Source organism: Triticum aestivum, chromosome 4B, assembly GCF_018294505.1.
Source record: "Triticum aestivum cultivar Chinese Spring chromosome 4B, IWGSC CS RefSeq v2.1, whole genome shotgun sequence".
Lineage (NCBI taxonomy): Eukaryota > Viridiplantae > Streptophyta > Magnoliopsida > Poales > Poaceae > Triticum > Triticum aestivum.
The window spans coordinates 243,832,900-243,849,993 of NC_057804.1; the positions used below are offsets into that span (position 1 = coordinate 243,832,900).

Sequence of the window (17,094 nt, forward strand, 5' to 3'; positions counted from 1 at the left end):
CGCCACCACCGCCCAACCCTGGCTGAAGTGGCAGCCGCCGCTTCTGGCGGCCTCCGCCGCACCCGGCGCTCCACAGCAACAGCCGCTGCCACTGCCCGGTGCCCCAGCACAGCAGCCGCTGCAGCTGCAGCAGCCACCGCCGGTCAGCTCCGGCCCCGCATCTACCGCGCCGGCGATAGTCCCGCTCCACCAAGTCCAGTCCCCGCCGTCGTCGTCACCGCTTCCGTCTTGGATCGCTACCCGCCACGTGTCAGCGGCGGTGAGGCTGCAGGCTGCTGCGCGCGGCCTCCTAGCGCATCGGCGTGTGCGGGATATGCGTGGTCTGCAGCTACCGCTCCTCCAAGTTGCCCTTCGCTGCGCAAAGGACCTCGATCTCATCCGCTGCATCGGGGATCTTGGGCATGCGGTTTCCCCCACGGGCGGCGGGCAATGTTGTTTTCCCCGCGGGCAGCAACCTCAAAGTCTGCGACATCGGCGGTTGGGGGGCGCACCCCTCCTCGTCATTCTCCATCGCAAGCCCTCCACTCTTCCCTGTGCGGTGCAGACCAACAGCCGCCGGCAGGGAGAAGGCATGGTGTCACCGACAGCAACGCACCGCGTAGCACCACTTCATTCCGCCACCGGCCGCCGCGAGGGCGCCTCTGCTGGTCACTATTGCGACTACTTCCAGGTGGTCATACACATGCACTCCTTTTGTCCAGGTGGTGTCCATGGGGTCCAGGTGGCTGTACACGTGCACGTCCGACGTGTGGATGGTGTCCACTTTTTGTTAAGGGGTCCAAAATAAAGCGTCCCAGTTCATTTCAGGTTGAGAATAATAAAACAAGCCGAGATGTAAAAGGCTTGTTTTTAGGTGTTAGGTTTGTGTTGCGTCGAGTCATGGTTATAAGTTGGTTAGGCTGCAGCTCGAGGACAAGTTGCATGTCCAGGTGGGGTGTAGTGTTAGAGTACGTAATGGGCCTAATGGGCCTGTTAGTCTTAGGGTTAATTAGAGATAAATTAGAGATAAGGGTCGCTTGCTTAGGGGTCAAGTAAGCCTTGCTTGGGAGTCAAGTAAACCTCTCTATATAAAGAGAGGAGATATATCAATCTAATCAAGCAAGAATTAAGAAGGAAATCCCTTCCCTCTTGCCCGGCCGTGGGCAAAAAGGCCCTCGGCCGGCCCTCTCGCGCCCTCCTTCTAGCAGCGCCATAACATACACATTGTAGCAGCAAGGTGGAGTTGCCCCTCCACAACCTTTGTGCTGCTTCACCAACACTCAACTCCATACAACTTTGCGGGTCGAATCGCCATCTGATAGAACCTGCCTGTTAGCATTTATGCACTCTCTTGTCACAGAGAACGATGGAAGCTTGGCGCAACTTCATCCATCCAGCTTTGACTCGATGGCTCGCATCTTCATCGATATCACCATCCTTCTAAAGCATTGACCACAAATATCGAAAGGTGCCCTTCTGAGGTACCATCTGCCCATTAAGGCTAACCTCCTCGTGTCTAGTAGTACTGAAACCGCACCTCCTGTACTCGGTTTCAGTTCTACTAAGCCTAAAACCTTTCTATTAACCCCCGCCCGACTATCATCGACTAGCACCACATCATCCACAAAGAGCATACACCATCGGATATCTACTTGTATATCCCTTGTGACCTTATCCATCACCAAAGCAAAAAAATAAGGGCTCAAAGCTGACCCTTGGTGCAGTCCAATTTTAATCAGGAAGTCATCGGTGACGCCATCACTTGTTCGAACAATTGTCACAACCTTATCGTACATATCCTTGATGAGGGTAATGTACTTTGTTGGGACTTTGAGTTTCTCCAAGGCCCACCACATAACATATTGTTTCATCAAATTTTTCAAATGGATATATGCAGCAACCATAAGCCGAATTGAAGGAGACACAAGCAGCAGCCGAAGGAAATATTATAAGAGGAAGCTTTTCCCAAGTACTTTGCTGGTAACGTTTTGATTTTTGCTTGATATACGAAACTCTGACTAATTACCTTTCGTGTTTAGTGCGGCGTTTAGACAAGAAATTTGGAGGCAGTGAAAATAAACTGGTTAGGTTATTTGGGTGCTTTAGATAATGTGTCTATGACAATCAAGTATCCAACCTGCCGATTGTGCCTCTGATTTTAGGGGCACCTACAGGTTGAGGTTAGCATGACTAGGTCTTGCAATTTTTCTCCTTTGCAATTTGTTTTTGGTATAACCTTCATACCTAATGGAGACTAGGGAAGGTAGTAAAAAAGGTTCTTAACTCGAAACAGTGTTTAATCACTGCCAAGATGTAAATGCAAAATGTCAACAGTTGAGACATTTATTTATTTGTTGTTATGCATCCGTTGTATAAAAATGATATGTGCATAACCTAAATCATCATGTTCTCATTTTCTTTCAATCATGTTTGTGGTATATTTGTTAAGCTGTTATTCTTATAGAAAAATCTTTGCTCAACTTTTCATTGCAACGCTTGGGGTATCCACTAGTATATATGAGTTACCAAGCCAAGCTCAAGATCAAAGTCAGTATAGTTTCGAGCTCAAGCTGAGTCTACCTGGCCTAGCGCTGCATACTGGCAGCCCTGTGTGAAAGTAGCTCCAAAGTATTTAGTACAACAATAGGGTGAAAAACACATGCATACATACATAAATAATTTAATGCAAGATCGACGAGGAACAATAGAGAGAAGTAAAAGAAGAAGAAAAAACAGAAGTCAAATCTGTTTGACTACTTCTAGATACTTCTACTCCTCTGTCTAGTATTTGCTTTTGTTTTCTTAGCCCTGGCTATTGTTTTCTAGAGTCTTCTAGCTATGAGTAGAATGTTGAATCTCACGTAATGTTTTCTAGGTATAAGTAGAAGTTGAGATGTGAAGGCTTCCAAAGCCCTATAAATAGAGGTCCACACCTCTAGTTTGTAACTCGGCCTATGTACCCATTACCTATAATAGAACTATGTGTTCTTGTCTAAGATCTTGGACTACATCTTGTGCTTTGGGAGTTTTTTATTGACCTGCTGCCATATCGGACTATATTCACCTTTAGAGGGATATCTAGCGCACCAAGTTGAAGTAGTTCTTTCAACACTTGTGATGTACACTTTCCAGCAACAAAGGTGGAGGAGCTGCTCCACAACCTTGTGCTGCTTCAAAGATAATGTGTTTATGGAAACAATTGGTCATTCTTACGGTTCCAGTATTCCATAAAAAATATCCAAATCACATCATTTGTTACTTTCACAAAGCAAGTATTATGTACATAGATAATGTAAAGAATATGCAAGCGCTTCAATATGTAGAAAACTATAGAAGTAAAATAATAGATAAAAGAATCAGCAAGGTATGACAGTCCCAACCTTAACCATGGTATCTCTCATATAATCGTACTCAAAACGCTTAAGCTGAAGTTGCAAAACAGGGGGGAAATCGAGGAAGAGAACGCCCTTTTTTGCATCCTGAAATATCAAGATTGAAATCCAGTCACCAAGACAATACCAAAATAAATTAGAGAAGAGAAACTGCATTTCTCAAGCTAATGGAAGGTACCCCCGTGCTCATAGATAGATAACATTTTAGACATGCGAAGTGTCTCAAACATGAGATTATGACTGATTCTTTTAATGTGAATATGTTAACAAATTCTATAAAAAAAATGTGAACATATTTTATGAAAAATATAGTTACTATTTCCATCTGAACAATCTAAATAAATTTATGTATGGAGACAAGTAAATGCATTCTTGAAGCAGCACAAAAGGTTGTGGAGGAGCAACTCCACCTTGCTGCTACAATGTGTAGAGCACAAGTGTTGAAGGAACAGCTTCAACGTGTTGTGCTAGATATCGCTCTAGAGGCGAATGTAGGCCGATAGGGCAGCAAGAGTTCAATCCAGAACTCCTAGGGCACAAGATCTACTCCAAGATCTTAGATAAGAACAACAAGTTCTATTATAGGTAGTGGGTACATAGTCTGGGTTACAAAGTAGAGGTGAGGACCTCTATTTATAGGGCTTTGGGAAGCCTTCACATACTTCTATTTATAACTGTAACACTCTAGAAAACATTATTTAGGATTCATCATTCTACTCGCAGCTACTTATAACTAGAGAACTCTAGAAACAGCAGGTAGGGTAAAGAAAAGAAAGGAAATACTAGACCACAACAGAAGTATCTAGAAGTAGCCAAACAGGTCTTGCATCTGTTTTTTTTTTCTCATCTATTGTTCCTCATCATTCTCCCCTGGTTGTTTGGAACTCGCCCTCGAGTTCTCGTCATAGAGTGCTTCTTCTGGATGGTAGAGAGTCAAAGTCTGCGACATTGGAAGTGTTGGATATGCCCATGTCGCTTGGAAGATCTATCACATAAGCATCATCATTTATCTTCCTTATGATAGAGAAGGGCCCATACCTTCGCTACCTAAGCTTCCCCTTAACACCTAAAGGCAGCCTCTCTTTTCGGAGGTAGACCACACCTTATCACCAACTTGGAATGATTTTGGCCTCCTTTTGAAATCAGCAAGTTGCTTATATTTCCGATTTTCTGCCTCCAGAACACCATGAATCTCTTCAAATAACTTGATGTAATTATCAGCAAAGGACAATACTGATTTTGAGTTTCCCCTTGATGGTAGCTTCACCAGGTCCACCACATGTGTTGGAACTTTAGTGCAGACAATGGAAAAAGGGCTCCTTCCTATGGATCTATGCTTACAGTTATTGTAGGAGAACTCTACAAGAGATAGAGCCAAATCCCATTGTCCCTTTCTTTCTCCACAAATGCAACGGATCAGATTACCCAAGAACTTGCTCACCACTTCCATTTGTCCATCTGTTTGTGGATGAGCAGTGCTAGAAAATTTCAATTCAGTGTTGAATTGCTTCCACAAAGTGAGCCAAAATGCAGCAAGAAATCACAGTTTGAGCCGATGGACCTTGGTACCCCATGAAGTCTGACCACTTCTCGAAAGAATAGGTTTGCCACATGATGAGCATCCGTTGTCTTGCGGCATGGGATGAAATGAGCCATCTTTGAGAATCTATCCACGACCACAAATACAGCATCACTTCCTTGTCTTGTTCTTGGCAAGCCCAAGACGAAGTCCATAGAGATGTCCTCCCATGGAGCCACAGGGACAGACAAAGGCATGTATAACCCTGTGTTCTGGACTTGACCTTTGCAGGTTTGACATATGGGGCACCGCTGAACAAACTTTCCAGCATCTCTCTTTAGTTGTGGCCAAAAGTAGCGAGCTTCCAAGGTAGCGATAGTCTTGTCCCGTCCAACATGGCCACTAAGATCACTTGAATGGAGTTCTCTAATTAGTTTGTCACGCAGAGAACTCCTTGAGATGCACAAACGATCATTTTTGAAGAGATAGCCATCCTGCACCAAATAGTCGTCACCTAATGGCTGGCCCCTGATGTGCTTTACCCAAACATGGCCAAAGTCTCCATCATCCTCATACAACTCCTTTATTTGATCCATGCCTGGAAGTTCAGCTTCAAAAGAAGTCAAGAGACATGCACGACGACTCAAAGCATCAGCCACTCGGTTAGTTGACCCCTTAGTTCAAAAGAGCGTTAGGCGTTAATTGTGCGTTTTGCCACCGCTTTGCGCTTTACTGACCAAAGCGCATGCTTATGCACAGTTATGCACAGATTAAGCGTAGTTATGCGCAATGCGTTTTACCAACGCTTAGAGCCTAGGCGTGCTTAAGCGCTCGCTTAGGCGCGCCTTTTTTAACTATGGTTGTCCCAGATTTATGCACAATGAGATAGTTAAACCTCTTCAGATATGTTGCCCATCTCGCTAGCATGCAGTCAACATGCTTTTGATTTCTAAAATGCTTAAAGGATTGATGGTCATTATATACAATGAACTCTTTAGGCAGCAAATAGACTTCCCAAGTTTTCAACGCTCTGGAAACTGCATATAATTCTAGCTGATAGGTACTCCATTTGTGTCTAACTTCACTTAACTTCTCACTAAAGAAAGCAATGGGCTTCCTTTCTTGAGATAGGACAACTCCAATGCCTACCCCACTTGCATCACACTCCAACTCAAAAGTCTTGTTGAAATCAGGTAGCACCAAGACAGGAGCTTGTGATAGTTTTTGTTTAATCTCATTGAAACTAGCTTCAGCTGCTTCTATCCACTGGAACTTTCCTTTCTTCAAACACTCGGTAATTGGTGCCGTGATTGTGCTGAAATTCTTCACAAATTGCCTATAGAAAGCTGCAAGGCCATGAAAACTTCTTGCCTCGAAAATGGTCTTCGGAGTTGGCCATCCTCGGATTGCTTCATCCTTGGAGTCATCAACACGAATACCGTCACACGTTATGATGAATCCTAGGAAAAAGAAGTCGTGTTTGCAGGAAAACACATTTCTTCAAGTTGACGTAGAGCTCATTTTCCCTTAGTACTTCTAGCACCTTCCGAATGTGATCAAAGTGTTCATCCTCATCCTTGTGGGATAAGAAGGGTCGAAGGACTTGATTCATTAAGCACATAAAGGTACTTGGAGCATTTGAGAGTCCAAATGGCATGACTAGCCCTTCAAACAACCATTCCTTTGTCTTGAAGGCGGTTTTTCATTCATCCCCGGGTCTGTTACGGATTTGATGATATCCGCTTCTTAAATCTAGCTTTGTGAACACTCTTGCTCCATTAAGCTGATCCAACATATCATCTAGACGGGGAATCAAGAATCTATACCTTATGGTGATCTTGTTAATGGCTCTACTGTTCGTACACATGCGCCAAGATCCATCTTTCTTTGGCACGAGCATGGCTGGTACAGCACATGGGCTAATACTCTCGAATGTGCCTCTTTTGCAGCAATTCCTCCACTTTCTCCTTCAATATATCATGCTCTTTTGGGCTCATTCGATAGTGTGGAAAATTAGGAAGACTTGCTCCCAGAATTAAGTCGATTCTATGTTGACTTCCTCTCATCGCTGGCAGACATTGTGGCTCTCCAAGTATGTTATAAAATTCTGCTAATAAGCCACATACCTTTGCTGGAATTTCAACAACCGGGTGCTCTTCTCCTTTTACTATAAGTGCGGCACACAAATCTGCCTCCTTCAAGTCTTCCATAAACTCATTAGAGGTGTAGGAGATAGTTAACATACTTTTCCCCTCCTCCTTAGAGATATCACCATCAGTTTTATTTGGTAGAATAATGATCTTTCTCTTGTTCCAAATGTAAGAGTAAGAATTTTCCTTGCCCTTGTGTGTAGTATCTGTTGGAATAAACCAGGATGTCCAGTCCGGCTCGGACTTGGAACCTTCACCCGTGTAGGATTCGTATGGTAGTACTAGGTAGCCTCTAGTGTATATATATATATATATATACGTGTATCCCCTTGTAATCAAATCATCAGAAGCAATAAAGAGAAATACAAAGGCTCGATACGGGCCTTTAGCCATCGATCAGTTTTTCAGTTCACAAGTTACGTCGAGAATCATCGATCGCACACACGTACAAGACAGTCCGGTTTCGTTTGTACGTACACTCCGCGGCGAGATGAGCACGTACTACAGAATCAATCAAGCTGCTTGCTTGCTAGCTTGTCTAGCTAGCTTCCACGTACGTGTGTTGCTACTCTGGTGATTTGATCAAGGGATCAAAAGCCAACAGTTGGTATCTAGAGCCTCGACGATCTACGATCTACGATGACGGAGAGCGACAAGGAGTCGATCAAGTCCGACAATGGCGGTTCCAAGGCGAACAAGAACGGCGACAAGGTGAAGAAGGGCGGCAAGTCAGCAACCAGTTGGCGGAACGGGCGGCGCCAACGTACCGGCGCATCGCAACATCCCCATCCAGTACCCGATGCTCACCGACGCCAACTACGGCGTGTGGGCGGTGAAGATGAAGATCATTCTCCGAACCCTTCGAGTGTGGCAGGCCATCACGGACGACGACGTCGACGAAGAGTGCGACGAAGGTGCCATGGCCGCCATAGCCCAGTCTGTGCCGGATTCCGTGCTGGTGACATTGGCGGAGTTCGAGACAGCAAGAGAGGCATGGAACACACTCAAAGAGATGAGGATCGGAGAAGATCGCGTCACCAAGGCTCGGGCACAAGTGCTGAAACGCCAATTTCAAAAGTTGCAAATGGAGGAAACTGAATCGGTGAACGACTATGCCACGCGTCTAACTACTTTGGTGGGAGAAATCCACGCGCTTGGTGCGAAGCTCGAGGAGACCGAGATTGTGGAGAAGTTTTTTAGTTCGGTGACTGATAAATTCACGTACATCATCGGCACGCTCGAGCAGCTTTACGACATCGACGACATGACCATAACGGAGGCGATCGGACGCTTGCGGACATGGGAAGAAAATGCTCGAGGTTGTCGGCAAGGCAAAGGAGGAGGTAGTGACCAACTCATGTACTCGCGCACAGATTGGGAGTCCCCAAGTAGCAAAGGAAGGCGCAACGTCGGCGAAGGCTCAAACAACGCGAAGAGAGGCGGACAAACCATTAAAGGCAAAGGAAAAGGCAAGCCACAAGGTCGTGGTAAGGCGGACCGATCTAAAGAGCGGAAACCACGAAACTTGGATATGTCCGAGGTCAAGTGCTATAACTGCAATGAGATGGGTCACTTTGCAAAGGATTGTCCGGTGCCTAACAAGAGGGAGATCAAGGCAAATTTGGCGAAGCAGGAAGACGAACGTCCAGATCTTCTGATGGTCGAAGTTTGTGATCTCGTGGAGCCTAACAAGCGCGACATCAAGGCAAATTTGGCGAAGCAGGAAGACAAACGTCCAGGTCTTCTGATGGCTAAAGTTTGTGATCACGTCCAAACGGTGGTTGTGAAACCAAGTCGAAAGGTGCTACTTCACGAGAAGAAAGTAATACCGAAGTTATCCGGAAACCAGAACGTGTCGTGGCATCTAGACACCGGTGCCAGTAACCACATGATGGGGTGCAAGGAGAAGTTCCTCGAGCTGGAATATGATGTTCAAGGCTCGGTCAAGTTCGGTGATGGTTCAAATGTGGAGATTTGCGGACAAGGTTCTTTCCTCTTCGAGGGTCTCAAAGAACATCGCATACTCACCGGAGTGTACTACATCCCACGGCTTCGCAACATCATCATCTCTGTCGGGAAACTTGACGAGAATGGATGCAAGGTGGATATTGAGAACGGAGTGATGACAATCTTCGACAACCTCCGAAACGTGCTAGCACGTGTGAATCGCACGCGAAACATGCTCTATATTCTCAACCTTGATCAATCTCAACCGGAGTGTTGGCTTGCCAAGAGTGATGATGATTCGTGGTTATGGCATGCTAGATTTGGACACGTTAACTTCTACGCCTTGAAGAAGATGTCGAAGATGGAGATGGTATCTGGGATGCCGTTTATCGACCATGTTGACCTAGTATGTGATGGGTGCTTGGTTGGAAAACAGCACCGTAGGCCGTTCCCTGCTCAGTCTACCTATCGTGCAAGTGATGCACTCGAGCTGCTCCATGGTGATCTATGTGGCCCTATCACCCCAGCAACTCACGGAGGAAAGAAGTACTTCTTCCTTGTGGTAGATGACTACTCGAGATACATGTGGGTCGTTCTCCTACGATCTAAAGATGAGGCATCTGAAGCGTTCAAGAAGCTGAAGGCTGCAACGGAGATGGGACACAAGCTGAAGGTTCGCGCTCTACGGACATATCGCGGCGGAAAGTTTACGTCAAACGAGTTCAACGACTACTGCGAGAAGATTGGCATAAAAAGGTTCCTCACGGCACCTTATACGCCACAGCAGAACGGGGTTGTTGAAAGGCGCAATCGAACCGTCGTTGACATGGCGAGAAGTTTACTCAAGAGCAAGAACTTGCCAGGGACATTTTGGGGAGAAGTTGTCTCGACTGCGGTCTATCTTCTCAATCGGGCTCCAACGAAGGCGGTGATAGGCAAGACTCCGTATGAAGCAATTTACGGACGTAAGCCGAATGTGTCTCATCTACGGACGTTCGGGTGCGTGGCGCATGTGAAGACGGCGGAGCCGCATCTCTCAAAGCTTGCTGATCGTAGCACCAAGATGGTGTTCATCGGATACGAGAGGAGTTCTGGCACCAAGGCATACCGCTTCTACGATCCACGAACCAAGCGTCTACGGATTTCACGTGACATCGTGTTTGAGGAAAACCAAGCGTGGAATTGGAGCGCAGCAGCCGACGATGCTCCAAACGGTAATATATTCACAGTTGAATTTCCAGCTGATGATGATGCATGGGAAGACGTCCAGGTGGTTGGCAAGACACCCAACCAAGGTGACCGCAATGGCAGTGACCACCATGGTGCCGACACTGACAACGACGCGCATGGGTCGCAAGGTGATAGCGACAACGACGCGCACGACACTGGCGGAGATCTCGACAATGAGGCGCATAGTGATGATGACAATCAAGATGATGGTCACGATCACGACGACTACGCCGACGACGCGGATGCCAACGACCCGGCATCTACCACGCACGAGACTCAACGGTCTTCCTCAAGTGCATCGACGCCGACACAATTTGTGTCGCCCCCTTCGCAAGCCAGAACGGATTTTTCCGGGCCTCGTCGCTACAAGCCCCTCAAGAAAGTCTACAAGTACGCAAAGCCAGTTACACTCGAGTACTCCGATTTGTGTTTACTCGGAGTTGAGGAGCCTGCGAACTTCGTAGAGGCAAGCAAAAGTTCAAGTTGGATGCACGCCATGGATGAGGAGATGAAGGCGATTGAGAGCAATGGCACGTGGACTTTGGTAACCCGACCTACGAACCAAAAGGCCATAGGTTTGAAGTGGGTTTACACGTTAAAGAAGGACACGAAGGGTACCGTTGTGAAGTACAAGGCAAGACTCGTCGCAAAGGGTTAAGTACAACGTGAAGGAGTTGACTATGAGGAGGTGTTTGCACCGGTTGCTCGAATCGAGACGGTGAGAGTGCTCCTAGCTTTGGCAGCAAAAGAGGATTGGAAGGTTCATCATATGGATGTGAAATCCGCTTTCCTCAACGGCGACCTCAAAGAAGAAGTGTACGTGGAACAACCCCTCGGCTACGAGAAGAAAGGCGAAGAAGGGAAAGTTTACAAGCTCAAGAAGGCACTTTACGGGTTGAAGCAAGCGCCAAGAGCTTGGAACGCAAAGTTAGACCGAAGTTTGATCTCGCTCGGGTTCAAGAGATGTCCCCTCGAGCACGCGGTCTATACAAAGAACTCCAAATGATCAAACCTGCTAGTTGGAGTTTATGTCGACGATCTGATTATCACCGGAGATAGCGCGCAAGAAATTGAACATTTCAAGGCGCAGATGAAGAAGTTCAGCATGAGCAATCTGGGATTACTCAGCTATTACTTGGGCATCGAAGTGAAGCAAAGCTCCGGAGAGATTTCCCTATGTCAATCGGCTTACGCGGTCAAGTTATTGGACAAGTGTGGCATGACAGATTGCTACGAGACACAAGCTCCAATGGACCAACGTCACAAATTGAGCAAGCGTAGCTCAAATCCGCCGGTGGACGCCACAATGTATCGAAGCGTTGTGGGCAGCCTAAGATATTTGGTGCATACCCGACCTGACTTGGCTTATTCTGTCGGGATCGTGAGTCGTTTCATGGAGAATCCGACAACCGAACACATGAGCGCGGTCAAGCAAATCTTGTGCTATGTGAAAGGCACTATTAATCTTGGTTGCACGTACAGAAAGGGAAATGAAGGATTGGTCCTTCGTGGATACTCAGATAGTGACATGGCAGGTGATGTGGATGACCGAAAAAGCACAACGGGCATGGTATTCTACCTTGGCCCAAATCCTATCAGCTGGAATTCTCAGAAGCAAAAGGTGGTTGCGCTGTCTTCATGCGAGGCAGAATACATAGCGGCAAGCACGGCGGCTTGTCAAGCAGTGTGGCTGAGAAGACTCCTAGCTGATCTTGCAAAGCGGGAGGTGCAGAAGGTGTCATTGAAGATCGACAACCAAGCTGCAATCTCATTGTGCAAGAATCCGGTTCATCACGAGAGGAGCAAGCACATAGACACCTGGTTCCACCACATCCGGAAGTGCATTGAGGAAGGGATGACCGAGGTCCAGCACGTGAACACGAAAGACCAGCTTGCCGATATTCTTACGAAGTCTCTCGGACGACAGAAATTCTTGGAGATGCGAGAAAGGATCGGCGTCCAAACTATGAAGTGAGGACATCATGTTTAGGGGGGTGAATGTTGGAATAAACCAGGATGTCCAGTCCGGCTCGGACTTGGAACCTTCACCCGTGTAGGATTCGTATGGTAGTACTAGGTAGCCTCTAGTATATATATACGTGTATCCCCTTGTAAACAAATCATCAGAAGCAATAAAGAGAAATACAAAGGCTCGATACGGGCCTTTAGCCATCGATCAGTTTTTCAGTTCACAAGTTACGTCGAGAATCATCGACCGCACACACGTACAAGACAGCCCCGGTTTCGTTTGTACGTACGCTCCGCGGCGAGACGAGCACGTACTACAGAATCGATCAAGCTGCTTGCTTGCTAGCTTGTCTAGCTAGCTTCCACGTACGTGTGCTGCTACTCTGGTGATTTGATCCAGGGATCAAAAGCCAACAGTATCCACATCAAATTGCCAAGGTCTCCCAAGAAGAACATGGCTGGCATCCATCTCAACCACATCACACAACACATCTGAGCGATAGTGCGTGCCCAAAGAAAGTGGCAGGTTGCATTGTTTGGTGATCCCCATATTCACTCATTTCTTGATCCACCCAATAGTGTAGGGGTTTGGATGATCATGAGTATCAAGCTTTAATTGGTTCACCAACTTCTGGGAGATAAGATTCTCGCAACTGCAACTATCAATTACTAATTTGCATACCTTGCCATTCGCCGTGCATTTGCTCTCAAATATTTTCTTCTGTTGTGTGTCGCCAGGTTGTGGTGTGGAACATAGGAGACGCTGAATCACACATAACACCTCTTCACCTTTTTCTTGACAAACCTCTTGCCCCTCTACATCTTCAGATTCGTATTCTTCCTCATCGTCTTAGATGAGCCTTCGGTATGAGGATATGGAGTGTATGGAGCCTTAGTTGCCTTTCTTGTCCTCACAAACCTCTCGGCCTTTAAGGCTAGAGCTTGTGCTTGATCGATGGACCAGATTTGTTGCATCATCAATCGATCTTCAATAGCATCATTGAGACCATTGATGACCTTGCAACTTGTTGATCTTCAGTTTCAGCAAGGTTGCACCTCACTTGTAGCCTTAGAAACTCCTCCGTGTAATCTGAAACAGTTCTATTTCCTTGAGCATAATTTTGAAATTGGATAAATAGGAAATGGTCATAATCAGCGAGCAAAAATCTCCCTTTCAAGAGACCTTTCATTTGCCGCCAAGTTCTCACATGAGGTTCTCCTCTCAACCTGCGCTCTTCTTGAACACGATGCCACCATGCACCGACTCCTTTCAACTTGTATGCGACCAAAGGAACTCTACGATCTTCCGGAACCTCCATGACCTCAAAGAAAGTCTCCACTTCATATAACCAATCTAGGCACCCTTCAATATCAACATTTCCATTAAAAGTTGGGATGTCAACTTTCACCTTGTATGTATCCCTTGCATATGTAGGGTTGGGTACTCTCCGATATGCATAGAGATCAGCTTCTTCAAGGGCTTCATCATATTCTTCACCTTCAGAAGTTTCAACATAAAATGGCCTTCTTGAAGCACGTTGAACAGCATGTTGTTGTGGCGGTCTTGCTCTAAGATTACCTCTCCTTTCTTGAACATCTTCACCTTTAGATGAATCTCTTTCATTGGCAGCAGGGGGGGCACTCTTTCTTATCATCTCAACCAGCTGGTCAAGTCTCCGATTAAGATCTTCACGCAGCTCTTTGATTTATTGTTCTGCAGCATCCATCCTCTTCTCCAATTGCTCCATTGCTTGCTGCAGCTTGCTCTCGAAGAGGACAGCAAGAACTAGTATGGGTCACCGAGGCTCTGATGCAACCTGAAGCAGCACAAAAGGTTGTGGAGGAGCAACTCCACCTTGCTGCTACAATGTGTAGAGCACAAGTGTTGAAGGAACAGCTTCAACGTGTTGTGCTAGATATCGCTCTAGAGGCGAATGTAGGCCGATAGGGCAGCAAGAGTTCAATCCAGAACTCCTAGGGCACAAGATCTACTCCAAGATCTTAGATAAGAACAACAAGTTCTATTATAGGTAATGGGTACATAGTATGGGTTACAAAGTAGAGGTGAGGACCTCTATTTATTGGGCTTTGGGAAGCCTTCACATACTTCTATTTATAGCTGGAACACTCTAGAAAACATTATTTAGGATTCACCATTCTACTCACAGCTACTTATAACTAGAGAACTCTAGAAACACCAGGTAGGGTAAAGAAAAGAAAAGAAATATTAGACCACAACAAAAGTATCTAGAAGTAGCCAAACAGATCGGGCGTCTGTTTTTTTTTCTCATCTATTGTTCCTCATCAATTCTTTCCAAAACATCATCTATTTCTGAGGTTGTGTATGGTATGCAGATTCACACGACACAGTTCCAATCAAGATCTTCATAAAAGCACCAATTCAAGTTTCAGATTACAGCTTAATGGAAAAAAGAATATGTGGTGTGTGTACCTGTAAACCATGATTCTCTGCATGATACTTGTTATCACCCTCGAGACGCTCAACCTCAACATATTTATCGAACGATGCATACACGTCACGACAACCTTTGACATCAAGTTGAAGGTCTGCAAGGAAATAATACAGCATTATCTCAGCTATAAAGATCAAAACACAGCTAATGGGAACCTGGTACCAAGATAATGTGTAGTTACGTACCATAAAAGGACTCTTTCCTGTTAGATTTATAGTCCACGTTCATACACTCAATATAATTAATGTGGTGACCTTCAAATAATTGCTCGATTGTTCCTTCTACAACAGTTCCCTAGGGAGAAAGTTAAGTTAATAGAAGCCCGTGTGCTCCAAATAGGAAGCCTTACACTAAATTCATTACCTTCATCTTATCTTCAAGTTTCTCACAGAGAACTCTGTTGAGCTCTTGTACATCATGCTGCATGAAGGAATCATATGTGTCCCATCCAAAAGATTTCGTCAACTCTTTTGTAGCTACACTGTTGTCACTGTACTGGAGCTTATAAAAAAGGCTTTGCAGCGCCAAGGGAATACTTCCAGATGGCATGTCGTTTTCGGTGGTTGGCATATGATACACAGCCTGCGAGAAAACCTCAGTTAGTCGACTGGTACAGAGAACAATAATGCCTAGAACGTTACAATGCATAAACCAGACCTTTCTGAAGTATGGTATGTGGTACAATGTTTGTAGAAGAGAGTTCATATAACAGGTCGCTCCTTGGTTTTTCAAACCAACATAACCTGTTTCCTTTTTTGAGTCATATGTCCAATAGTCAACCATTTTGCGGACAGCAACCTCTGCCTCCACAACAATAGTATCATTCACAAGGTAACCTCTACTTGGATCATATAGCTCACTCAAAGGCATAAAAGAAGTGAAACCCCAATCACTCTCACGTGCACTAAATTGATGTTGAGTATCTGCCAGACAGAGAAGAATAGTGCATTAGAGATGCATTTATACCATAGAAATTATACATTGGCAAACAGAAAGAAGAGCAAGCAGCAGTACTCAGAATCAGTAGATCAAGTTCAAATATCCTTCCTAATTAGTCCCTCAGTTCCAAAATATAAGGTGTATTAGTTTTTTCAAAAGTCAAACATATATATGTTTGACCAAGTTACAGAAAAGAGTATCAATATCTGCGGTACCAAATTTAAACTATTAGATCCATCACAAAAGTATTTCATATTTTATTTATTTTGTATTGTAAATGTTGATATTTTATTCTATAATTTTTGTCAAACATATATAAGTTTGACTTGCACGATAACTGATGCACCTTATTTTCAGCTATGAAGATGAACAAACAAAAGATGTCGCATGGCATTTAAAAGCATGGGGGTCACAACCCAGACTTAATTTTGGGGAGTGAAGCAACATGTGACCGAATGTTCAAACAGTAAACCTAAACAAAGCTAGACTAAAATTGAAACTGTGAGCCTGTGAGGAATTCATTGTTTAAGACAGAACAGCGTCTAAATGCGATTGATTGCTATTTTATGCTACGAAACCCTGGAGTTTTTCAATAGTAGTAGTAGTTTTGCATACAGAGACAGTTTAGTGGAGACTAGAATAGTGCTAGCACTCCTTTACAGTTCACTCAAGTTTAAGTGCAAATCTACGTAATGCAGGGTTATGTACAGCATGAAGAAGGAATACACCTTTTCGTGTCGTATACTTCTGATCAATCTGGTTTACAACAGATAAGCTAAACTGGGCAGAACGGCTCCAACCATATGGGAGATTGGCCGAGTCAGCGACGTCCAAGTACATTGACAGGTGCTCCACATTATTCCCCTTGGGGAAAATAAGAACACGCCTGCATCAAAGCCACAGACGTTACCAAGTTAAAACATTCTGAAAAGTCGTAGCAGCTGCAGCTAGTATAAGGCTCAGTTTGTGGTTGCTGAACTGGGCTTATTTTATAATCAGCTGTGCAAAAATACACGGAACTAGAGATAAGTTGGTTAAACAAACACCAAACTAGGCAAAAGCTGGTTGGGTGGGCTGGGTTATCATAATACACCGCAATGCCAACACACGGATATGTGAAGAGACATAGGAGCTCACCATTTGTACCCACCGACGACAAACACATCAGAGTAGTGCTTCTTCCCGTTGAGCCGGGTAAAACTTGCGATTGTCCAAGTGAACCGCGATGTCTGTGGGTCCTCAGAAGGCTGGCTCTCGGCTGTGCTTACCGCTTCCGTCTGTGCCACCACTGCTACCATAGACACCAGAAGCCCCGGATTACGAACAATCCAAACGGGCATACCCAGCACCACACATTCCCGAATCATGCTACGAATCAGGATGAAGCAAAGCACATGATACCTTCCATTGGCTGGGCAGTGTCTGCATCGGCGGTGGCTACCTCCTGGTGGGGAACAAGCATCTCGCCGTTCTCCTGCGAGGTAGGAGAAGCAACG

General features: G+C 45.4%; 1 protein-coding gene across 1 annotated transcript in view; it reads right to left on the reverse strand.

Moving 5' to 3' along the window:
* The window catches only part of LOC123091911 (ubiquitin C-terminal hydrolase 12), a gene marked incomplete in the record, with an annotated part of 50,460 nt that overhangs the window by 32,235 nt on the left and 1,131 nt on the right, over window positions 1-17,094 (reverse strand). The window contains 8 exon segments of the mRNA XM_044513529.1: window positions 3,360-3,458; window positions 14,638-14,753; window positions 14,845-14,953; window positions 15,023-15,241; window positions 15,317-15,582; window positions 16,327-16,484; window positions 16,736-16,886; window positions 17,000-17,072. Of these exon segments, the coding sequence (XP_044369464.1) occupies window positions 3,360-3,458; window positions 14,638-14,753; window positions 14,845-14,953; window positions 15,023-15,241; window positions 15,317-15,582; window positions 16,327-16,484; window positions 16,736-16,886; window positions 17,000-17,072 (1,191 nt within the window).